Source organism: Sorex araneus, chromosome 1 (genome assembly GCF_027595985.1).
Source record: "Sorex araneus isolate mSorAra2 chromosome 1, mSorAra2.pri, whole genome shotgun sequence".
NCBI classification, from domain to species: domain Eukaryota; kingdom Metazoa; phylum Chordata; class Mammalia; order Eulipotyphla; family Soricidae; genus Sorex; species Sorex araneus.
Genome location: NC_073302.1, coordinates 11,558,917 through 11,583,889, shown reverse-complemented (window position 1 = coordinate 11,583,889; position 24,973 = coordinate 11,558,917). Strand labels below are relative to the sequence as shown.

Genomic DNA, 24,973 nt, shown 5'->3' with positions numbered 1-24,973 from the left:
AGGAGTAATTCCTGAGTGCAGAGCCAGGAGTAACCCCTGTGCGTCTTCGGCTGTGACTCAAAAAGCAAAAAATAAATAAATAAATAAATAAATAAAGGCAAGGCTCGGGGCCGGAGTGATAGTACAGTGGGTAGGCGTTTGCCTTGCATGCGGCTGACCTGGGTTCGATCCCTGGCATCCCATAGGGCCCCCAGGAGTAATTCCTGAGTGCAGAGCCAGGATTTAACCCCTGAGCATTGCTGGGTGTGACCCAAAAAGACAAAAAAAAAAAAAAAGAAAAAAAAAGTCAAGGCTCTTAGAAGTCTGTAGCCCCCAGTATTTAAAAAAATTATCTGTATGTTGGGGTTACCAAGGAGTAATTTTTAAAATTATATGTTGGGGGGTCAGAGTGATGATACAGTGGGTAGGACATTTGCCTTGCACGTGGCCAAACAGAGTAGAGTTCAATCCTGGCATCCCCTATGGTCCCCTGAGCACTGCCTGGAGTGATTCCTGAGTGCAGAGCCAGGGGTTACCCCCGAGTATTGCCGGGTGTGGCCCCCAAAGCAAAAACCAACTAAACAAACAAACCTTAAAACTCTGTTGGCAGGTGCCCTTTCACGTGTGCGCTCAGGGTTACAGGGTCCCAGGGAGAAGAGATGGCCCCAGACCCAGCTCCTAGGGGCTCCACTGCCGCGCCTGCCGTGTCTGCTTCAACCCCCCCTCTCTGAGCCTTGATGTTCTCATCTATCAAACGGGAATGGCAGCCTTTATCTCTCAGGGCCGGGGGAAAGGTAAGGGAGATCAATGAACATTTCAACTTTTCTCACACAGTTCCTGCTGCATGAAAAGTCTTACGATGTTTTTTTTCTTAAGAAGCTCTCTCAAGATTCTCATGCCAATATATATTTTTTTCTTGACGTTTCTATAGGGCCAGGAGACATGTTCGTGGCCTTTTTTGCTGAGTGACTATGCGACCCTTTGAGAAGAAGAACCTGGGTCTTGCCCCTCTTCGGATTCCTTTCCTGTCAGCCCACATCAGGGCTGGGAAAGGTCAAGCTGCCCCCCATCCTCCGAACCTCCGGCCTGGGACCCCCTCAGCTCCCCAGCGCCAGGGTGTGTGCTGGCACTGCCATGGAGGCCCTCACACAACCACACAAACACAGTCTTGGCCAACCGGTCGCTTCCTGAGTGAGCAAAGAACGCGGCTGGAACCAGAAACTCCTTCTTGAACACGGGACCTGCCTCTTCAGAGGAGAAATCTGCCTCTTCCTGTGTGAGACCTTCTCCTCAGGTGTGGGTCATTCCCCTACAGTGCGGGACCTTCTCAGGTCTGGAACCTTCCTTTCAGGCGTGGGAACTTCTCCCCGGGTGTGGGAATTTCTCCTGAGTTATGGGACCTTCTTCTGAGAGGTGTGAAGGCTTCAGAGACGGGACCTTTTCCTGAACTGTGGGACCTTCTTCTGAGAGGCGGGTCTTTCTTCTGAGGGGAGGGACCTTTTCTTAAGGTGTGGGACCTTCTCAGGCTGTGAGAGCGTCTCCTCGGGTGTGGGACCTTCTCCTCCAGGCCCATCTGGGAGCCATTCCCTTGGGGGCACAGGCACTGATGTCCCGGTGTCCAGCTAACGCCCCGGCCCTTGTCATGCTCCATCAGGAGTGGACACCTCAGCACTTGCTCTGAGGGTGAGGGAGGGGAGTCGGGGCTGCACTAAGGCGCCGCTTCCCTCCTCACTTTGGCCCTCCTGTGGGCCCAGTACCAAGTGCTCTGACCTTTCGCTCCTGTCGCCCTGAGACCTGTCCTTCAGCTCTACTGGGGGTCACCCTGCATCTGCCATCTCCTGGGCCAGGAGGCAGCACCCTGAGTTCCACTCTCCCTGGTTACAGGAGTTTAGACAAACAATCTCAGGGGTTTTTTGTTTTCCCCCAGAAAACGGGGTCTGCTGCCTCCCTTGAGGTTCTGGTGTGAGAATCGTCTGTAAGCGTGATCCCCCTGCTGCGGATACCAGGAACGCACTTTCCCGCCCCTGGCCCCATCGCTGGGCCCCGCCCCCTGCGCCCCCTCCCCAGCATCTGCTTGCCAGCACAAGCGGAAACAGAACCAATGTCCTCATCTCTTTAGCTCCATCAGCAGCATCAAGGGACCCTGGCCAGGCCCAGACAACCTCCCCTGGGGCCGGCCCTGTGGACAAGCCCCCTCCAGACCCCGCCTGCAGGGAGCAACTGAGGAGGCGCACAAAACAAGGAAAGCTACTCGGAATTAACAACGGGCCAGATGGTAACGCGAGTTTTAAGCAATAAAACATGATAAATCACTTCCTACTGCGACTCCCGATCGATTTCAATATTTAATAATTCGCCGCCATCGCCGCCGCCCCGAGCCCTTCCCCTGACCTCCCTCCACGCTGCGTCCCCGGCTTCGAGGCACGGAGCCGTAAAACACTTTCTCGCTTCCCAAAAGTGTCAGCGAAACGCGGGACCTGCTGACAGGTTGCGAGCGCGCGTGTGAGTTCTGTCCCGGGGAGGACCGTTAGCCCGTGCACGTGCCTGCCGGTGGCACCCGCTCTGCCCAGCCCCGGCTGCCTGGGGAGCCTCAAGGGAGCTCACGGCAGGCCTGCCTCGGGGCCCGACACCTTGTTGATTTGCCAGAATTGGCAACCGCCCCCCCACCCCGCCGCCCCGTTGCAGTTTTGCTGGGGGCACCACAAGGAGCACGGGGGTCCCCTTAAGCCAGGACCAATAAGACAGTGGCACCAGGGGGCCGGAGCGATAGCACAGCGGGGAGGGTGTTTGCCTTGCACGCGGCTGACCTGGGTTCAATCCCCGGCATCCCATATGGTCCCCCAAGCACTGCTAGGAGTAATTCCTGAGTACATCAGCCAGGAGTAACCCCTGAGCATCGCTGGGTGTGACCCAAAAAGCAAAAAAAAAAAAAAAAAGAAGATAACGCCACCAGAAGCTGATGCCAAGAGCCAGTGCCTCTGAGCTGCGGTTTCCTCCCCTACCTGAGAGGCAAGCCTGTCCTCCTCCCCCGGCCCCGCCCTGCGCACAGCCCAGCCGCAGGAGTGCCCTACCCCGTGGAGAGCAGGTGTGGCTGGCTCCAGCTTTCAAAAGAAGAAACAGAGCTGGGGAGGCCGAGTGATCTCTCAGCTCACGCCAACCCACTGTCAATCCTAACCAGGCTCTGATTTCAAGCTCCTCCCTGGGGCACCCCCTCCTCTGGGCGGCAGGGGGGCGGCTGGTGGCGGTGGGGGTGGTGGGGGGGAGCGGGGGAAGCCCGGCAGAGGGGAAACCCAGGCGCCGGGTCACCTGAGCTGCTGCTCTCTGGTCTGTGAAATGAGAACGGGCTTGGGTCACAGGAACGATTAATGAGGGGGAAATGCATGAAGTACCTGGTAATGCGGTGATGAGCTGTACAAATGTCAGGGACGGCTCTTAAGGCTTTTCAGGGAAAAAAAAATACCCTCAGAGGAAATCATCAGAAAGTCATCCGCCTCCGCTTCTCACGAAAACCTTCCCCGATAACGGCCAGGCGCGCCAGTTGGGTGGCGTTCAGCACTGGACAGCGCCCGCCAGCCGCCAGCCCCGTCCCGCCCCTGCCTCCTGACGCTTGCCTCCTGCCTCCAGCCCGCAACAGGCAACGGGGGCGGGGGGGGGGGGGGGTGCAGCTCAACAAGCTTTTCACAGGGTCCTGCGGAGACCAGTGCAGCCTCCGCCCCCGGGGACCGACTTCTCCCGCTCACCTTCCCCTGGGCCCCTCTTGGATGAGGGTCTTCCGTCGTGAGCCCAGAGAGCGCTGGCCTGCTCTCACCTTCCACAGCCCCATCTCCTCAGGGTAGGGACCACTGTCCACTCTGGACTCTCCAGGGCCTGCCCCCACCCCCTGTGAGCTCAGTACACGGCCTCTGGGAGGAGTAACAGAAGGACCCAGAAGGTGTCCCAGGAGGAACGGAGCCAAAAGGGTTTGGGCAAGGGGGGCTGGAGCGATAGCACAGCGGGTAGGGCGTTTGCCTTGCACGTGGCCGACCCGGGTTCGAGTCCTAGCATCCCATAGGGTCCCCTGAGCCCCGCCAGGAGTAAACCGTGTGCATCACCGGGTATGACCCAAAAAAGCAAAAATTAATAAAGGTCCTAGTGGTGCAATCAGAATCCAGGGGGACCATCTCGCCGTGGAAAGGGCCCTTGACGTCACAGCCAGCGCCATCCCTCATCAGATAACTCCTCCTTCCTCCCACCTGGCTCTTCCCCGAGGCGAGGTGCCGCCCAGCCCTGCCTGGGGGGCCGCAGCCCCCGGGTACCTGAGTCCCGCTGGTCCAGGGTCATGGCGTTCCATCTCCGCGTGATGTCGATGTAGAGGATGTCCACTGCGGCCATGGACAAGCCACCGCTGCTCAGCTTGCAGTTCCTGCCGGGGACGGGGAGGCGTTACTGCAGGGCCCACCTCCGCCTGGCCCCAGGCCTCGGCTGGGCCTCTGCTCCCTGCCCTGAACTCCCTCCCTCCCCATCCCGCCTCCACACCCCCTACCCTCCTCTCCACCCCTTCCCGGAAGGGGGTGCGGCGGGGGGGGGGTGGAGGGGTGGAGGGAGAAAGGAGCCTATGGGGTGCTAGAATTCAGATCTGGGGGGGCAAAGGTCTGGAAAGAGCATTTGTAGGTGGGGGGCGGGGAGAGCCTGGCCTTGACCCTTGGCTTTGCCACTTAGAAGCTGGATGCACCCCCTCCGCCTCAGTCTCCAGGGTCAGCTTGACCCTCTCTAGACTCTCCACTCTAGGGGAGTCACCTGGCAACCTCACAGAGAGGACGAATGTGCCCTCGAGGCTCTGGGTGCCCGGTGCCCCCGGGCTAGGCCAGAGGGGCCCTGAGGGCCTCTCTCACCCCCTGGATTTGGGGGGAACAGAGGTCTGCAGGGGAAAGAGCATGTCGGGGGCCTCAGGAAGGCCAGGAGTGAGTGAGGTCCTCGAGCGGGGCGCCCACCTCTGAGGCCCTTAGGGCTGCTGCAGGCAGAGGGAGAGTACGTGCGCCCGGGTGGCCCGATTGTGAGCTCCCGCCCCCGCTTCTCTCCTCTCTTCCCTTCCCATCCCCCATCAGGGGCTGCCCGAGACCCCTCTGGCCCTCCCTGGGCCCCGGCCAGGGGTTCGCATGCCAAACCTCCAGCCTTCCATTCAGGCCAGGATGCCCGGACCCGCCCAGCGGGGTCCCCCTGAGCAGGGCGGTGTCTGGAGGAGGCTGGCGGGGGGGGGGGGGCAGCTGTCAGTGCCACCCTTAGCTCCCCACGGCCCTGGCTCCGAATAAAGTGGCCTCTCCGACTCCACTGGCCATTGCCCCGACACGAGCAGAGCTCCCGTGGGGGCCCAGCGGTCAGAGGGGACGCGGGCCAGCCGGGTGTGGCCTCCTCTGAACCCAGGCACGTCCCCACTGGCAGGGGCCAGCAGCACCCCGAGGACGGTCAGTGCCCGCACCCTCATTCCTCCCCGCCTGCCTCCTTCCCTCCTCTCCGCCCGGCCCTTCCCGGCCTCCATTTCTCAGCCGCCCCCCCCCACACACCCTCCGGCACCTCCTCCCAGGCTCCAGCTTTGTCTGTCACCGTGGCCGGCCGACTTCAAGGCACATCAGCGCTTGCTAGCCAGCCCCCGTGACAACGTGTCAGCAGGCACTGAGCCTCGCGGGTCACCTGCCACCGCGATGGCCATCTCCATCAGGCTGGGCCGGGGACAGTGCAGGCCCCCTCCCAGGGCTCCTTTCCCGGGCTCCGGTAGCCAGGGCCACTGGTTTGCTCTCATTTCCCTACCCTCGGCCTCTGGCTGACCAGCTCCCCTGCGGGATACTGCGGCCGCCCGGCTTGCTCTGGGGGTCCGAGCAGTATGAAGAGGGACGCGCGACTGACTCCTGGCATAGAGTTATTTCTTTCTTCTGACAGGTAGAAAATAGAAGTGTCAAGCCGTTTGCAGGGGCCGTAATTTCCCACAGAGCCTTCTCCATTTACCCCGTTTCCGAGTGACGCTTATGAGTCCAGCTGATTGTCGCATCTGCTGCGGGCACCGGGGAAGGAGGGGCCCGGGCTGGTGGCAGGAGACAGGAAATGCTTTCAGAGGAATCTGGTTCTGGAGGCATTTCCTGGGCATCAGCTGCGTGCCCGGCGCCGTCCTGCCTGGGGGCTCTCGGGGTCTTCATCACTCTCCTAGGAGGATTACGGTACTCTCGGTCCCTTTTCCGGGACAAGGAGGCTGAGGCTTGGGACAAGGGGTCCGACCTGCTGGGATTCACACCCAGCCCTCCCTGGAGGACAGGGTGGGCCTCGGGAGCTAGGGAGAGTCGGGACCAGAAGGACTTGGGGCCACGGGAGAAAGCCAGGATTCAAGGCACGAGGTCCCAGCTCGGTTTCTGCCAGGCTGAAGCTGTTGGAGAGAACCTGGGGGGAGTCTCTGGGGGAGAGGAGTAGAAAACACGGAGACGGGGACCCTCGGGCCTGGCCGCGTGGCTGCCCAAGCACTCAGTCTACTCCACAGGGAACATCCGCCAGGTAAGACTTGGGAGTGAAGTTTTCATCCATCCACCCACTCACCTAATCCACCCACCTACTCTCCCACCCTTCATTGGCCCATCTGCCTCCCCACCCACCCATCCATACATCTGTCCATATGTCTGTGTACCTGTGTGTCCATCCACCCACCATTGTTGATCAATCATTCGCCCATCTGTCCACCTACCGACAAACCATCCATCCATCATCCATCCATCCATCTATCCATCCATCCATTCAACCAGTCCATTTATCTATCCATCCACCCATTATCCGTCCATTCATACCACCCATAACCTATCCATCCATCCACCCACCATCCGTCATCCATCCATCATCCATCCATCCATCCATCCATCAATCTATCCATCCATCCATCCATCCATCCATAGTCCATCCATAGTCCAGCCATTTATCTATCCATCCACCCATTATCCGTCCATCCACACCACCCATAATCTACCTACCCACCCACCCACCCACCATCCGTCATCCATCCATCCATAGTCCAGCCATTTATCTATCCATCCACCATTCATTACCCCCCACACCATCTATCCCCTCATCCATCCATTCACTGTTTACCCATCCACCTGTCACCCACCTGCCCATCTACCCATTGTCTATCCATCCCCCCAAAGTCCATCTATCCATCTGTCCCCCACCCCCCGTGCAGGTCCATCTTGTGTCCAGTGGTCTGGGCAGCGGGGAGGGCCCAGAGTGCGAGTGACAGCAGAGTGGAGTCAGTCTTCCAGGTTCCACCTCCGAGGAGGGGTTCGGGCTCAGAGTCTGGGCCAAAAAATACGAGCCCTGGGGAGCTCTGGATCGGGGAAACCTGTGTTCCCGTGTGCCCCGGGAGCTGGTGACTAATGTATTGAAGAACCAATTCTTCGACAGGCGAGAAACCCAAGGCAACGGGTAAGTGAGAAGCCAGGAAACTCCCAGGGTCGACATGAGCATGGCTGGCGCCCTGTGCGGGCCCCCGGGGTCCGTCTCCACGGAGTGACCTGCAAGGCAGCTCTGCTGCTTGGCCTCCCTGTGTGACAATGGGTACAGGGGTGCCACCACCCAGGGCCGTTCCCAGGGCCAGCACAGTGCCGGGCTCCTCTGCTCGAGGGGCCAACGACAGCCCCCCACTCCCCCCGCCCATGGAAGAGCCAGGATGAAAAACACAATAAACAGAAAATAAAACGCTCCTTTGGGTGCAGAACAAGGGGATCTGGGCTCCTCTCCGGGGAAGGGGAGACGGTCACCAATTACCCCTGTTCCCTGGGAGCCCCCCGCCCCCCAGCAGACAGACTTGATATGACTGTTTCCTCTCGACACCTCCCGACACCTCAGGGGGAGTTGCGAAGCCGATCCTTCCCACTCCAGCAAAGCCCACTTAAAGGGTTCTCCTGAGTGTCCTCCCCTGCGCCGGGGAGCTGGCCTTCCCGGGGAATCTGCTATACGGTGAACGCTGACCCACGATCGATCGGTCGATACTTATTTTTAAGAAACCAAACCACAATCTAAACATTGAGGAACGGGTACAGACACTCTCAGCTTCTTATCACACCTGCATTTATTTATTTGTTTATTTGTTTGTTTATTTATTTATAGCAGTTGGGCTGGAGCGATAGCACAGCAGTAGGGCATTTGCCTTGCACGTGGCTGACCCGGGTTCCATTCCCCTGTCCCTCTTGGAGAGCCTGGCAAGCTATCGAGAGTATCTCACCCGCACAGCAGAGCCTGGCAAGCTACCCGTGGCGTATTGGACATGCCAAAAACAGTAACAACAAGTCTCACAATGAGAGACGTTACTGGTGCCTGCTCGCGCAAATCGATGAGCAACGAGATGACAGTGACAGTGATTTACAGCAGTTGCCACTGCAGACATTAGCTCCCATGCTGGAAAGAGATTATCAAAGAGGAGGAGGAGAGGAGGAGAAGGAGGAGGACGTTCAAGTCATCAAGGGGTTAATGACTGAGGGGGAAGGCAAGGCCCCTTGTGCTTCTTGCTCCAGAACCTTCTAACATATCATGCTGCCGTCTCCGAGATGGAAACCCCCCACAGCTATCCGTTATGAAGCGTATTAATATCTCCTTAGGAGAAAAGGGAGCAGAGGAGCAAGAAAGGGAAAATTTTCTTCTTGACTTTGAAAGGAGAGCGGGAGATCAGAGACGCCACGGGGAGGACAGGAGGAGGAGGAGGAGGAGGAGAAGGAGTAGGAGGAGGAGGAGGAGGAGGAGGGGGAGGAGGAATAGGAGTTGGGGCCTGGGCCCTGCAAAAAAACCCGCTCAGGGCTGGGAGGAGCCCGCCCGCCTGCCTCCGTTTCCTAGAAATCAACCTGGTTTCCGGCAAGTGGTCTAACATCTGGGCAGAGGAAACGCACCCTGGGGTGAAGGACGTCAGATTCTGACGGGGGACATGTGTGGAAGCATGTTCCTGGGGGATGACAGAGGGTGCCCGCCCAGATTAGGAATTCCGGGGCCAAGAAGGTAACAGAGTGCCTTTCCCTCCAAGAAAGCTGCCCCGCTGCAGGAGATAGTCATTTTTATCTCTCCGAGGACGGGCAGGCTCCACACACCAGTAATTATTATGAAAAAATAAAAATAAAATAAAAGGGCGGTGGCGGGGGGGAGGGGAGAAGAAGCGGCGCTTTAATTCATGGTAATACGTGCCACTCTTATGTGCCTCCTGAGGAAGTGACAGGAAAAGCTGGCTAGAGAGAGTTAAGTCTAGACAAGGGAACGACAGTTCATTATTTCTCATTTCTTGGTGAAAAAGGAAAAGAAAAAAAAAAAAACCAACACAACTCCACGAATATGGCCAGACTGGCATTTTTTGCATAATTCACTCCTAAAACTGCTGATCTAGGCAGCACATTAGAAGAGCCGGTCACTGCAAGCGAATTCCACCGGAATGTTTATTATTTTGTTCCCTCCAGTTCCCTTCAAGGAGCCCGTGAGAAAAAGTGAGGCTAGCGGAGACGACAGCCAAGTCCAGCCCAGGGCCGTGCGCGTGGGCAGGCGGGCAGGGCCGTCCTCCTTCCCGCCCTCTCCCCAGCAGGGCGCACGGGTCCCTCTGACATCTGGCATAAATATTATTCACTCATCACGAAGCAGGATTGAAGCCGAAGGGGACAGGGGCGAGGGGACCGCCCTTGGCGAGAGAAAAACGCTTGCTGCCGAGAGCGCAAAGGGCCAGGCTGAGCACGCATCAGTTTACGACTGAGTTGCTACCGGGATCCCCTGATACATTTAAAAAAAAGGGGAGGGGGGAAGGAATCTATTCACGGGGTGCAATACTGTAGGGACGTTCCTCTCCTCCTGCACCCTGAAGTAGCTGGGGGCTGGGCGGGGTGGGTGAGGAGGTGAGGAGTGGGGTAGGTGCGGTGGGGGGGTGGGGGGAGCTTCCTCTTCTCTTTTGGGGGATGGCACTGCACGGGGAGGGGGGGGCAGAGCCTGGACCCAGACTGGGAGTGAAGGCTAAGGGACCATCTCCAGCAGCACCCAAATCGGTTTTTCATGTAAATGCCCTTAACAGTGGCGAACAAAGGGACGGGAACGGCAGGTCTATGCAGAGAGACAGATTAATGGCCGGATGTGTGCGGATTATCTGGTTCCAGTCCAAGAGGGTTTCGGGAATCTCCTTCACCGTCAAGCCTGTTTGTTCTTGAACCTCCTTGCACGTGCCCTGGTGGTGGCGGTGGTGTTGGGGGGGGGGGGGTTTCCTGTCTGCTCTGGGGCGTGGGGTGTGTGGGTGGGTGGGGTTTCAAGCACTGTGCTCTCTGCCGGCAGTCACACTGATCCAACCCAAACGGTGCTTAAAAATCATCCTCCGTGGGGGCTGGAGCGATAGCACAGCAGGTAGGGCATTTGCCTTGCACGCGGCCGACCCAGGTTTGATTCCCAGCATCCCATATGGTCCCCTGAGTACTGCCAGGGGTAATTCCTGAGTGTAGAGATAGGAGTGACCCCTGTTGGGTGTGACCCCCTCCAAAAAAAAATCATCCTCCGTGGCTACAGAGATAGAGGGCAGCAGGCAGGGTGCTTGCCTTGCACCCAGCTGACCCGAGTTCAATCCCCAGTGTCCCCAAGGGCCAGGTGTGATCCCTGAGTGCAGAGCCGGGGGAAGCCCTGAGCATTGCTGGGTGTGACCCAACATCCAAAGTGTGGGGATGGAAACCAGTAGTTAGGCTTGGGGCCTGAGAGACAGAGTGGAGGGTAAGGCCAGGAGTGGTCCCTGGGTTGCTGGTGTGTGACCCCCAAAAGCAAAAAGGAAAATCGTTTTCTGAACGGCCAATGTTCAGGTACCAGGGACGCCAATCACACCTCCTTGGCAGGGGTGGTGGGGGGATACCAAAGTTCAGGTGCCTCCAGGGATGCGGGGCCAGTGGCTGAAAACGCCAGGCCTCAGGGGTCCGGGACTGGGCCGGCCTTTCCCATCTCCCCGCCCTTCCGGGGCCCTGGCCGTCACGCCCACGAACTGCCTCCAGGTGCCATTTAAGCGCATCAACGGCCGTGAGCCAGAGACTCACAAATGAATCTCGGAACCGAGCAGCTCTCTGTGGGGATGTCTCCAGACCCCAAGTATCTAAAATTTTAGAATTTCAGGAGCACGCGGCCATGAGAGTGGCCGCGTGATGTCTCATAATTATTATTTTATTTTTGCTTTTCTGTTGAGTCACCGTGAGATAGACCCTTACAGACATCACATACTATTGATAACAAGCCGTACAGAATAAATTATCTAGCATCTGTCTGTGGGGCGGGCTTGAGTGGTGGGGGGGGAAATTTGAAATATTGGTGGGGGGGCAGGTGGTAGGACTGGTGTTGGAATATTGAATGTAATCCGTGACTGTGAACAACTTTATGGAAATAAAATTAAAACAAACAAACAAACGAACGAACAAGCTCAGGTGGCATGACACCAGCGGCCCTGCCCTCCCCAGCCCCCACCAGCCCAGGGCACTGGCTCGGGGCTTTGTGGTGGGTGGGACTCGTGCCGTGGTGGCGGCTTAGGGGGCATCTCACTGGCCCCTTGTTAGGAAGCATCTCGGTTTCAGGGCTCGGCTAGGCCGGACGAGGAACCCCTCTCTCCAAACTTCTCAGCGCCAGCCTCCTAGGGGGTCCGCTCTGGGCTTCTGCCCGTGGCGCAGACCGAGCATAGACACGTCCCTTTCCTTCTGGGTACAACACCCGCACCCTCCCGTCCCCAGCCAGCCCTCCGCCACAGCCGTCTCCTCTGGGGAGCCCGCCAGGGTTGCAGCAGGCAGACGGCGATGGTGCGCTCCTCTCCCCATTCGGGACTTCTTACTCACGGGGACCCCAACCCCTGCACTCGCCCCCTGAGGCCACAGCCTGGTGCTGTTTGTGGGGTGTGTGTGTGTGTGTGTGTGTGTGTGTGTGTGCTTCCATTCCCCATCTCTGACCTGCGCTGGGGGTTCCAGGCACTCAGGCAGAGTTGCCAGCCCTGTTCTTCCCTCCACCAGGCTGCGGCTGGGCGGTCCCACAGGGTCAGCATCTAGTCCTGGCACCCAGGACGCTGCTTCCAGGAAGACCGCCACCAGTGGGTGTGTGTGTGGGGGAGGGGCCCCATGCTAGCACAGATTCTGAGGGACAGAACCACCTCTTGGTGCTGCACCTCCATCCCGGGGAAGCTTTGTAAAGGGAGCCAGGGGGTGGCTGACTCATCTGGCAGAAGCCCCTTTCGCTTTTAGTCCCTCTCTCCCTCCTCCTGCCCGGAACGCCTGCGTGATGGCCGGATCTCCAGCAGCCACCCTGGGACCCTTAGGCGTCTCTGCACGTGCTCCCCACTGTGAGACAACTCCGGGGCTAGACGGCCAGGCCTGGCACGGGTGAACAGGAGGCGGCGGGTCGGTCACTCGGCCTGCTGTGGTCAGAGGGCGCCTTCTCCGGGGAGCGACGCACACCCGTGGATTCTCTTTCTCAAACCGCCCAAGTCAGAAGCACTGATGGCGAGACTCCCACTGGACAAACGGCTCCCGTGAATGCGCCCCCTGGAGCTGGGACTCTGGAATCTGAGACGTTCCAGACGCCCCCGGGCCCCTGCAGGGCAGGAGCGGTCAGACCCGGCTTTCGGGCAAAGAGACAGGCGGGGAAGTGGACACGAGACTTGCCTAAGGCCACCGAGCTCTGAGGCACAGGCCTGAGCCTGATGCTGGACCTTGAACTCTGTCCAGTGTCACCGGGACTTCCCTGCCTGCCGCCCCGTCCTCTCCCCTCCCCCACCCCAGAAACGCTAAGCCAGGACCACATCCCCTTCCCTGAACGCACACATTCCTGCAGACCCTTTCCCGGGCGCCCCTGCCAGGGAAGTCCCAGCAGTACACTCGAACCCGTGCAGCTCCTCAGAGAAAAGAGTGTTAGACCGAAGGGCGTTTCCGACTCAAGACGGTGACAGTGAGGCGTGGGGCAGGTAAAGGGTAAAACCACGGCGGAAACTGCAGTGCCCCGGTGTCCGTGGAGGGCTTCTCCCAGGCACTGCACACAATCTGGGCATCCAGAAACTTCACCCCCTGTTTTGTGAGCCCAGAGGGTCAAAGAAGGGTCAGCCATCTGCCCGCAGGAACACAGCCAGTCAGCACCCCTGGGTCACCCTCTAGGTGCCCAGAGGGGTCGAGACAAGTGAGTTAACACCTGGAGTGACTCACCCAGCAGATGGAGTGGCAGCGGCCGGAGGCAGGACAGTGGGGAGGGCGCCTGCCTTGCACACAGCAGACCCAGGTTCAATCCCCGGCATCTCCTATGGTCCTCTCAGCCCCGCCAGGAGTGAGCCCGGAGTCCAGAGCCAGGAGTCAGCCTTGAGAACCCCTGGGAACGGCCCCCAAACTGAAACACCAACCAACCGACAGACAGAGTGGGAGCGACTTGGCTGCCCAGCGCTGCAAAGTTTCTACAGCTCATGTGTTTTTTAGTTTTGTTTTGCTTTTTTTGCTTTTTGGGTCACTCCCGGTGATGCTCAGGGGTTACTCCTGGCTCTGCACTCAGGAATCACTCCTGGCAGTGCTCAGGGGACCATATGGGATGCTGGGAATCGAACCCGGGTCGACCACAAGCAAAGTGAATGCCCTCCGTGCTGGACTATCCCTCCAGCCCGTCCACCTCACATTTTATCTTTATGCAAACCGTGTATGAAACCCCCGAACACATCCCCGTGAGTGTTAAGAATGACTGAACCAAGTTAAATTATTTATCAGCGGAATGATTTCACTTTTCTCCTCCTGTATCGACACTTTGGGAAAATGTGTCCCCACGTCTCCACCACGACGCCCCCCCAGTCTGGGTGAGCAGCTGGTGGAGGGGCCAGGACGGCCCGCCAGTTTGGGGAACACGGGTCCGTCTAACTCCAGGGCCCCCAGATGCTACCAGGTGGGGTTAAGAACCTAACTCAAGGCAACCAGAGCAGGGGGGGGCCTGGTGTGAGCCCAGGAATGCGGCCACACCCGGGGTGTCAGGAATTCACCCCCACACCAGCCTCTACTTACTGCCTGCTGGGTCCAGTCCCAGCCCGAGCCTAGAAGGAATCTCCCTGGGCAGGGCGGAGGAGAGGGGGAGGGCAGCGAGGGCCACCACGGCAGCCCCTGGCGCTGGCCCTGGCCTCACTGACCTTATGAAAGTACGGAAGCCCGTGGGCCCCAGCCGCATGGTCCCCTTGATGCCCAGGAAGCGGATGAAGAGGTTGGCCATCCTGTCCACCAGGCGCAGGTAGTTGAACTGCTTGGCGTACTTGGGGAAGACCTGCTTGAGGCAGATGGTGGGCAGCTGGGTCTGGGGGTCCGGGGGGCCTCTGGCGGCGCTGGCCAGCTCGGCATCCAGTTCGTCGTCCCTGGCAGCGGAGGGCTTCTCGTACTGCTTGGACCTGGTGCACACAGGGAGGGCAAGAGAGAGCCGTTATTCTGCGGGTGCTTCCCTGGCCGCACCTACCCCCTTCCCTGACAGCCTGGGGGGGGGGGTGCTCAGGCTCCGCTCACTGTACAGGCCAGAGGACGGAGGAATTGATCCGCCCAAGATCGCACCGGAGCCCAGGGCAGTGCCGGGATGGGCAACGCCCCCCCGCCCCGTCCCCTCCTTCCCCCCCCCCCCCCCCCCCCCCCGGCAGAGAGGGGCCTGGAAACTGCTCATCCGCTTCTCCCGCCCCGGCTCCCCACTCGGGACACGCTCCCTCTCGCGCCCTCGACTCCAGAGAGTGCTCCGCCACGGCGCGGTCTGGGTTTGATTTCAAACTCCTACTTATGGGTAGTAATTGAATAATTAGGAAGTATAAGGATCTCGTCGAGAGCTGGCACGGCGCCATCCGCTCCGCTCGCGAGTCACTCAGAGGCACCAGCTGCCCCTCGCGGGGATCGGGCGGTGCAACGCGCCCTGCCCGCGCCGGTTCTTCCTTCGCGTTTGCAATTTTCTGATCTGCAGTTTCTTATTTGCGACTCGTGTCTTCCCACCCTCCCCACTGCCTCCTTCCCCCCAAAATACCGCCCTGTTGTGTGTGTCCCTGAAACCAGCTCCTCCATCGCTGCGGCCCCACCTTGTCAATTCGCCACAGGCCCTCCCACCTCAGTTTCCAGCTATCCATTGGTCCACCTGTCCATCCATCCATCCATCCATCCATCCATCCATCCATCCATCCATCCAACTTCCTTCCTTCCTTCCTTCCTTCCTTCCTTCCTTCCTTCCTTCCTTCCTTCCTTCCTTCCTTCCTTCCTTCCTTCCTTCCTTCCTTCCTTCCTTCCTTCCCTCCCTCCTTCCTTCCTTCCCTCCTTCCTTCCCTCCCTCCCTCCCTCCCTTGCTCCTTCCTTCCTTCCTTCCTTCCTTCCTTCCTTCCTTCCTTCCTTCCCTCCTTTCCTCCTTCCCTTCTTCCCTCTTTCCTCCCTTCCTTCCTTGCTTCCTTCCTCCCTTCCTCCCTCCCTCTCTCCTTCCTTCCTTCCCACCTTCCCTCTTTCCTTCCTTCCTTCCTTGCTTCCTTCCTCCCTTCCTCCCTCCCTCCCTCCCTCCTTCCTTCCTCCCCACCAGTACCCACATCACCTCCTATAAACCTGCTTGGCCCACCCTCTTGCTCCCTCTACAGTGCCCCCATCCCAGCAAGAACCTGTGAACAATAGGGTCCTGAGTCCTTGTTCTGGTGCTCAAGACCCCACCTAATATCTTCCCCACCCTCCTCGTGTGCCTGAGACTCACGACCCCCCACCCCCACTCCTGTACCTCCTGACCCGGACCCTGCCCCATGTGGGGGCGCAGCCCGGGGGCTCTGAGAGCCACTCCCTCTCTCTGCGCTTCCCTCTGCTAAAGGCCTTGTCCCTGGCGTTCCCACTTCAGAGCTGGGCACTCAGAGGCCCTCCCCCTGCTCTCCGCAGCCCTCGTGGCTGCCCTTGGTCACAACGCCTGACACTCTCCTGCCTCACAATCGCCACCGTCCCAGCTGCCTCTTGAGTCCCCCCAATAACTCGACCAGCCCCCCCATGTGCACTGCTGCCCCTGCTCCGTGCCCGCCTCGCCCCGCCGCGGCTTCACGCAGTGTCAGGGGAGGGGACAAGACCACCTCCCACCCCTGTCGTGGCAGGGGGCCCGGGCCAGCCTCAGGGGGCACACACGGGGCGGGGGGGGGGGACACTGGTCTGAAAGGCGAGGGAGGGTGAGGGAAGGACAGAAAGGACGGGGAGCTCTGTGTCCTGCAGCCCTCTTATTTTATTCGATTATTCATCTTTTCTTTTCTTTTTTTTGCTTTTTGGGTCACATCCGGAGATGCACAGGGGTTACTCCTGGCTCATGCACTCAGGAATTACCATGGCAGTGCTCAGGGGACCATATGGGATGCTGGGAATCGAACCCGGGTCAGCCGCGTGCAAGGCAAACACCCTACCCGCTGTGCTATCGCTCCAGCCCCCTCGATTTTTCATCCTTTATCTTTATCCATTTCTTTGGGGGCCACACCCAGCAGTGCTCAGGGCGGCCTCCTGCCTGTGCTCAGGGCATCACTCCTGGCAGTGCTCAGGAGACCAGATGCAGGGCCCGGAACTGAATCAAGCAAGTCAAGTGCCGTAAGCCCTGACTAGTCCGGGGCACCCTGCAAGCTCTTTCCGGCGTGAAAGGGAGTCGGGAGTCCGCAGAAGCAGCCTGAGGGCCACGCCCAAGGGAACCGCCCTGCCTTCCTCCGGCGGGTCCAGCGCCAGGAATGAGAAGCCCCAGGGTAGGGACAGGGCCCCTGCGGCCCGCTCACAGCCACTTAGACTCAAAGCAAGAAAAGGTACAGAGGGGAGGAGGAGAAGTCACAAAAGAAACCGCCTCCTTCCTTTCTTTTATTTTTTTTGGGGGGGGGGCGGTGCTCAAGGGCTTACTCCTGGCCCTACACTCAGGACTTAGTCCTGCTGGGCTCGGGACCATGTGGGATACGGGGGATAGAACCCCAGTCAGCCGCGTGCAAGGCAAATCCCCTACCTGCCGTACCATCTCTCCGGCCCCAGGAAAACCCCTTTTTATTTATTTTTGTAATGGAATCACCCTGAGTTATGCAGTTACAAAGTTGTTCATGGTTGGGTTTCAGCCATACAATGTTCCAACACGCATCCCATCACCAGTGTGCAGTTCCCACAACCAGGGTCCTCAGTTTCCCTCCTACCCCCTCTCCCTCCAGCCTCTCTCTATGGCAGGCACTTTCCTCCTCTCTCTCTCTCTCTCTCTCTCTCTCTCTCTCTCTCTCTCTCTCTCTCTCTCTCTCTCTCTGTCCTCTCTGTCTCTCTCCTTTTGGGCATTACGGTCTGCAGTGTAGGTATTGAAAGGCCATCCTATTTGTCCCTTTACCTACTTTCAGCACTCAGTTCTTCTCAAGAGTGCCCACTTCCAGCTGTCAGAGTGGTCCCTTCTCTCTCCAAGCTGCCCTCCTCCCCCCCCGCCCCGCCCAACCTGCGGCCAGCTTCCAACCATCGACCGGTCCTCCCGGCCCTCATTTCTACCATCCTGGGATATTTGTCTCCTACTATGGAAAACCCCTTTTAAAGTTCAACAGTCGGGCTGGTTCTGAAGGAACGGTGGCACCTTCTCCTAAAGCAGGATCTAGAAGTCTTCTCGAGAAGCGGACTTAGATAATCACTAAAAGTCAGGGGTGGCTTTTCCCAGGGAAGGGAACACGCCCCCCTTCGGGGCTGAGGAAGGAAGAGCGAATGCAGAACCCTCTGGAAATAAGGCCTGAGAGACTGGTGGGGAGCGATCACCCCCTCGGTCAGCCGCCTGGTCCCTCTCACGGCCGCAGAGCCCTGAGCTGTGCGCATGCTTGTGTGTACGTGCGTGCGTGTGCACGTGTGCGTGTGTGTGTGTGTGTGTGTGTGTGTGTGTGTTGTGGGGCAGGGGTTCACGCCACTGGAGGGTGGGAGTAAGATACAGCTGACACCAAAGAGAAAAAATGAAAGTGAGATTTGGCCTCTGCGCTGAAGATCACTTCAAGGAGCGCAGAGAGGTCCAAGTTATCGCAAATACTGTAAAATCCTGTTTGTTACTTAATAGCGTTTTAATGGAAATGTCGGGCTTACGAAATAAAAGTGACCGGTAAAGAAAATACAAACCAGGCTTACACCGGTCCTCTCGGCCACGTCCTTTTATTGAATCTGGCGTACTCTTGGTTCATTAAAACAGGGGGAAGAAGGGCTGGAGCGATAGCACAGCGGGTAGGGTGTTTGCCTTCCACGCGGCTGACCCGGGTTCGATTCCCAGCATCCCATATGGTCCCCTGAGCACCGCCAGGGGTGATTCCTGAGTGCACGAGCCAGGAGTGACCCCTGTGCATTGCTGGGTGTGACCCCCCAAAAAAAACAGGGGGAAGAGCCCTGGAATGTTTTATCTATTACCATTTTTTCCCCCTCCAAATAAAATGGAATTCTTTCTCATTAAAGCGCCCGTGACTAACCTCTCCGGCTTGCCCGGAAAGTCTGCGTTGAGGTGCTGCCCTCTCCGGCCGGGGCCCCGCCTGTCCCACTCAGGGCCCTGCGACTCGCCCACATTCTCTCATTTGTTTCTTGCACCCAGTCTGTGAGTTGGGCAGAAGCCAGAGCTCGTTTCCCAGAGATGAACCGAGGCCCGGAGCGCCCTGCCAACCCGCCCCGCCCCCCAGAGGACTCAGGGGGCCCTGTCACAGGCCCGCCGTGTGGCTGGCTCTCCGGCCCCTGCTGCCACTGAGCTGAAGTCACACATTTTCGGATTCCGGGTGTGGCTCCAGAAAGCGGCACAGTAGGGAAAGCCGGGTCGGCACCGAGTGCGGTTTCTCTGCACTGGCTCAGAGAAGCTGGCCCCGCACTCGGAGACACCTCCCTGCACGCACATGTGTCACCGATTCCAGAGCCCTCCGCTGTCCTGCACCCTGGGAGAGTGGACGCTGTTCCTGCCACCCAGAGGCACGGGAAGAAGGGGGAGACCAGCCCCACCCAGGTACCGTGATGGGCCAGCCCGTGATGTGCCTGCAGGGGCCGGGTGGCTCAGTGGTCAGGGCTGGCTCTCAGGAGCACAAGATGGCCAGGCCTGGGGGCTCCCCTGAGGTAGAACGGGAAGAGGCGTGCAAGATCAGATTGGTCACACCAGCGCACTCCGAGCAAAGGGTCGCTCCTGGTGGGGGCTCGGGGAAGACTCTGTGCTGCCGGGGGTCCACACCCAGGTGGGCCAGTGCGAGGCCAGCGCCCTCCCCACTGCACCACCTCCCTCGGTCCTGCCCCACCTGGGCAGGACAGCCCAGTGGACTCAGCTGCCCCCTGGCAAGCAGGACCCTTCATCCACTGCTAGGCCCACACCTGTGCCCCCCGACCCCCCCCCACTGCCCGCCAATACCCTCTCCGGGGGCATGGGGAATGCCAAGCGCGTCGGCGTTCTGAAGAAACGGCGAGCCCTGTGCCAAAACGCTCCCTCAGGAAGCCCAGCGGCTGGTTTAAAGGGTTGGAGAACTTGGCCTCCAAAATGCAGAGGGGAGGGGAGGGGAGGGGAGGGGAGGAGAGGGGAAGGGAGGGTAGGAGACCCCCCTGGGGCTGCTGTGCTGTTCTCCCTTCCCCTCTTATCCTTGTCCCTCCCCCACAGCCACTGCAGACGCCCCTTACCTTCTGCCTCACCTTCGCCACAGAGCCCCGCTTTGATGGGGGGGGGCAGGGTGGAGGGGGGGCTTACAGGGGAACTGCGGGCTGGGACCTGGACAGAAATGGTCGCCTGCGCCCCCCACTCCCCGCACAGGGCTTCATGCAGAGGACACAGCCCAGGGCTGGAGATACAGCAGCTAGGGTGTTTGCCTTGCACGTGGCTGACCTGGGTTCGATCCCTGGCATCCCATATGGTCCCCTGAGCATCACCAGGAGTCATTCTGGAGTAACCCCTGAGCATCGCCAGGTGCAACCCCCTCCCCAAAACAAAACAAAACAAAAAGTAAAGTGAATTCACCTTTTAGGGCCGGAGTGAAAGCACAGTGGAGAGGGCACTTGCCTTGCATGCAGCCAACCTGGGTTCGAACCCCGGCATCCCATATGGCCCCCGGAGCACCGCCGGGAGTCATTCCTGAGTGCAGAGGCAGGAGCAACCCCTGAGCATCGCCGGGTGTGACCCAAAAAGCCAAAAAAAAAAAAAAACAAAAAAAGGAAACGGCTTGTTGGCGCCGTGCCCTGCCCGATACCCGGCTCTTACCACCTCAAAGCGTCTGGTGAGGGCGGCCTCATCCTGGCTCACTCAGGACTCTGCGGCTGCTAGCACACAGCAGGTGCCCAGGGAGTCTGACTCTGCAGGAATCCCCACAAGCCTCGTGGACTCCGTCGTTCATTCGAGGTGACATCTGAGAACACGGAACTTTCCAGAGGCCGAGGGGGCTGCCTGTCCAGCACCCAGGGCTCGGGCCCCAGGTGGCCTGCCGGTGGAGGAGGCACCGTGGCCCCTGTGCCTCTGAACCCTTCCATCTCTGGGTCACACTCAGCAGAGCTCTCAGGGCTGGCTCCTGGCTCTGCACTCGGGGGGTCACTGCTGGCAGGGCTCGGGGGACCCTGTGGGATACCGGGGGTCCCAACCCAGGCTGGCCGCACGCGGGGTCAGCACCCTCCCCGCTGTGCGGTGGCTCCAGCCCTGAGTTGTTGTTTCAGGGCTGACTCCTAGCTCTGTGCTCCAGGGATCACCGCTGGTGGCTGGTGCTCAGGGGACCGACCAGAGGGGGTCCCAAGCACCAAACCGGAGTCGGCCGCATGCATCGCTTTACCCATGTTGTTCTCTCCCTGGCCCTTGGTTTCTGACTTTTGACAGCCTCTCTCCCCCCTGCTTTCATCTCTTCTGGTTCCTGGGAAGATCCTTTCTGTTCCCCGAGAGAACAAAGTGGCAACGGGAGTGGCTGAGCGGGTGGTAATCGGCGGTTGTATCAGCCCGACTTTCCACCTCCGAAATTAGCTGGCGAGGCCAACCGGTGCTTTCATCGCCTGCGCCTGCTAATGACGGGATCCTGTTAATCACACGCTCCACGCCCATCTGCGGAACAAAGCACTCTGGTGTTTAAACACACTTCTGCACCACAGGGCGGGGCGGTGTGAATGCAGCCAGGAGCCCCATGCGTGTGTGCGTGTGTCCCTGTGTACGTGCGTGCAACTTGTCTCGCGCCGGACTGTCATTCCTGCTGGCAGCCCGTTCCTTCCCAGCCCAGTTCACTTCCCCGGCACCCTCACTCCTTCCCGTCACTCCCAGTCCAAGGGGCCCGGGTCTGGGAGCCCAGGAGGCATGTCCTGGACCCAACGGGCCAACAAGCCGCCCCCTCTTGGATCTCAGATGAAATCCACTCTCTGGGGGCATTTTGCTGCTGACGGGTTTGCCTGGAGGGTTCTTGCCCCACCCAGGGGTGCCAGCGAGACCCCCCAGTCCCAGTATGCTGTTGAATGCAAAACCATACTGGGGGCGGCTGGAGCGATAGCACAGCGGGGAGGGCGTTTGCCTTGCATGCGGCCGACCCGGGTTCGATTCCCAGCATCCCATATGGTCCCCTGAGCACCACCAGGAGTAATTCCTGAGTGCAGAGCCAGGATTAACCCCTATGCATCACCAGGTGTGACCCAAAGAGCAAAAAAAAAAAAACAAAAAACAAACAAACAGGGGCTGGAGCAATAGCACAGCGGGTAAGGCGTTTGCCTTGCACATGGCTGACCCGGGTTCGAATCCCAGCATCCCATAGGGTCCCCTGAGCACCGCCAGGGGTGATTCCTGAGTGCAGAGCCAGGAGTAACCCCTGTGCATCACTGGGTGTGATCAAAAAAAAAGGGGGGCTGTGAAAAAGGCAGTCAGTGCTACATGGCCCGAGTGGGCCTGAGCCCTCCGTGCTGCACTATTCCACACGCCCTGCCCACCTCTGCGCCCCGACCCATCACCTGATCAAGAACTAACACAGGCTCCCTCCGGCTCTGGGCAGCGGGACCGGAGCCCTCACCCCACCTAGTGACCGAGTGGGGACCGGAGCGAGTTGACTGCTGGCCTGACGTCCCTGACCGCAGAAGCAGCATGTGGCTCCCTGCCCCGGGGCGGGGTGGGGTGGGGTGGGGGCTACCAGGCATCACCTGGACCTGCCAGATCGGTCTCTGATGCGGCGGCACCGTACGGCAGCACCCCTGCCTCCCGGTACCCCCCCAGCTCTCCTTCCTCTGTGGGCTGCCCTTGGCCAGCTTCTGGCCTGACCCGTCCCCCACCCCCCAGGGCTCCTGCCAGATGCCCCAAGGTTCACTTACGCCCAGGAGCGCCTGCAGCTCCGAGTCGGGAGGTGTCCTGGCCCCCAGCTGCCCGCCCTGGGAAGAAGCTCCACAGCCCCCCGCTGGGCCCCAGCCTATTCCAAGGAGGCCGCAGGCAACAATCACACGAATGTGCCTGGGTGCAGGTCCCGAGCGTGAGACTAGGCGGCCCGCCAGTAGGACAGGGGGGGCCTCCGGGAGGAACCGAGGCAGAAGGGGGTGCTGGTCACTCGGAAAACATTTGCGCAAAATGACTCTGGGGCCAGGCTCCGTGCCAGCCCCCTCGCCGGAAATGCTGCCCCTGCATTTCTGTCAGCTCTTCCCCTCCCCACAGGGAGCAGTGAGCCCACACACTGCACATCTGAGACCGCACAAACTCTGACAACACGCACGTGTGTGCGCACACACACACATACAACACATACACGCACACACATGCACCACATATACGCACACGCACACAACACATGCACACATATATGCATACACACAGGTGTGCATGCACATAGCAACACATACACGCACACAACATATGCACACACACACACAAAAACACACACGAGTGAGGACTGCCAGCCCGGGAAGGCATAGCTGAGTTTGTGAAAATTCACTGAGTGGCATGCACACACACAACGCACACACGTGCACACATATGCACGCACAACACATACACACTCATGCACACACAACACATACACACATGCACGTACACACAACATATACACATACATTCATATACACACATGCACACATACAACACACATACAAACGCGGACACACACACACACACACACACACAGAGTCAGGGATGACCCTATTAGCAGAAGTATCTGTTCAGACAAGTGACAGGAAGAATTTGGTGTGATTTTGCCAGGAGCCGGGGAAGCGGGCAAGGTGACCCCAGGCTGTCATTTCCCACATCAGGTCCCATCAGCTGTGAGGGGGCCATGAGCCAGCACTAATCCCAACGGACCAGCACTTGTCACTTGGAGCCCCTCCCACCCTGGGGGGGGTCGCCTTGAGGTGGGCCGGGCAGTTCTGCAGCCCAACCACAGCCTGCCTCATGCTCAGAGGGGGGGGGGCAGGAAGAGGCCGGGTGCAGTGGGAAGGAAACCCACTCACCAATGAACAGTGCTCGAATGTCCCCTCAAGACTCAGGGGCCTGGGCAAGACCCAACAGCCTCCCCCAAGCACCGTCCTTGGTCCCCACAATGACATTTCCAAAGGCACCAGTGTGAGGGCGGGACGGAAAGGCAGCCTCCGGGGGCTGACAAGCTTGGCCACCAGAGCCCCGGGTTTGATTCCCGGCAGCCCCCGAGCACTGTCAAGAGTGACCCCCCGAGCACAGAACCAGGAGCAGCCCCTGAACATTGCTGGGTTTAGTATTTAAAAGCCACGACCAGAAAAAAAAAAAGTGTGGCTAATGTCTTAAGACATACATATTAGCAGTCGAGTCCAGAGAGAAAACCTAACTTTTTCTTTCTGTAATTTGAATTCCCCTAACATATAGCTGTTGTCAAAATCCATTAAAGGATTTAATTTCTCTCATCATCGCTCAACTCCCCAAGCAGACCTCAGACGGAGCAGAGGCGTCTCCACGCCAAAGGTCTCGGATCGTGGGGTCTCTCTCTCCCCCCCCTCTCTCTCCCCCCCTCTCCCCGTCCCTCCCTCCCTCTCTCTCTCTCCATCCCTCCTCCTCTCTCTCTCTCCCTCCCCGTCCCTCCCTCCCTCTCTCTCTCTTTCTCCATCCCTCCCTCTCTCTCTCTCTCTCTCCCTCTGCCCCCTCCCCATGTCTCCTGAGTGGCTCCAGAGACTCAAAGGGAATGGCATAAATTCAACTGCAAGACAGGGCAACAGAGGGGATACAATGAGAAGAGTCGGGCATCCAGCCCACCTGGGGTTTAGCGCTTACACGGCCATTTCCTGGCTGTGTGGCCTTGGGGAAGACACGGGGCCTCTCTGAGCAAGTCTCCCAAGGGGTTCCTGAGGTTGATGCCAGAATCCACAGGGTTCCCGTGAGCACAAAGTGGACTGAGTGCAGAGAACCTTCGAGAAGGCCAGACACACCCTCGGTCCTTTATGCGAGGCAGGTGGAAAAATCCCCAAGACTTGGAGCTGCAGGGAGTGGGGTGCAGGTGGCCACACCCCAAGGGCCATGTGTTGGGGCAGGACCACCTCGCCCCAAACTTTCTCTCACAGCGGCCTCGGTGAACCCGTATCCCCATTGGACCAGCTCACTCGGAGGGAATAAAAGGTTTCCATGCCAACAGGGACGTGACGGGTTGTCCCCCACCCTCAGCCCCAAAGCGAACGGGAGCGGTGATCACAGTGATCACGGAAGTCCCGTCCTCTCGGGCGCCCAGCTCCTTGGTTGTCATGGCGACGGGCGCTGTCCTCCCCCTTCCTGCCACACGCCGGGAGGGAGGGGGCCCGCGTGGGAGGTGAGGGAGGGAGAGGAGGGTGCCCTCCCTGCTCCGAGAAGTCCTTTTACCCACTCTCAGGAAATCCAGAAAAAAAAAAAACAGCAAAAATCCACAGGCGCCGCCCCCCCTACCCCCTTGGGGACGCAGGACCCCAACTTTCTATTAGTTCATTCTCTCGGGGACGGGAGCGTCTCAGAGCCCACCCTGAGCCTGCTGCCCAGGCCCCCCGCCCCGCCCCGGGCCCAGTGTTTGTGGGGGATGTGGATGACCCCCACCCCGGCTCTCTCCTGCTGGGGTGTGATGCCCTGTTGAGGACCGGGATATGGCTCCGGGGTGCGGCTCACA

At 59.3% G+C, this 24,973-nt stretch overlaps 1 protein-coding gene across 2 annotated transcripts in view; it reads right to left on the bottom strand.

Annotated features, from left to right (window-relative positions):
• Positions 1-24,973, bottom strand: part of TTLL11 (tubulin tyrosine ligase like 11) — a 207,699-nt gene that overhangs the window by 27,297 nt on the left and 155,429 nt on the right. For both annotated transcript variants that reach the window (XM_055133390.1, XM_055133395.1), the window contains 2 exons: positions 14,111-14,362; positions 4,275-4,381 (listed from right to left, as the gene is read on the bottom strand). In XM_055133390.1, the coding sequence (XP_054989365.1) occupies positions 4,275-4,381; positions 14,111-14,362 (359 nt within the window). The remainder of the gene's footprint in view (positions 1-4,274; positions 4,382-14,110; positions 14,363-24,973) is intronic.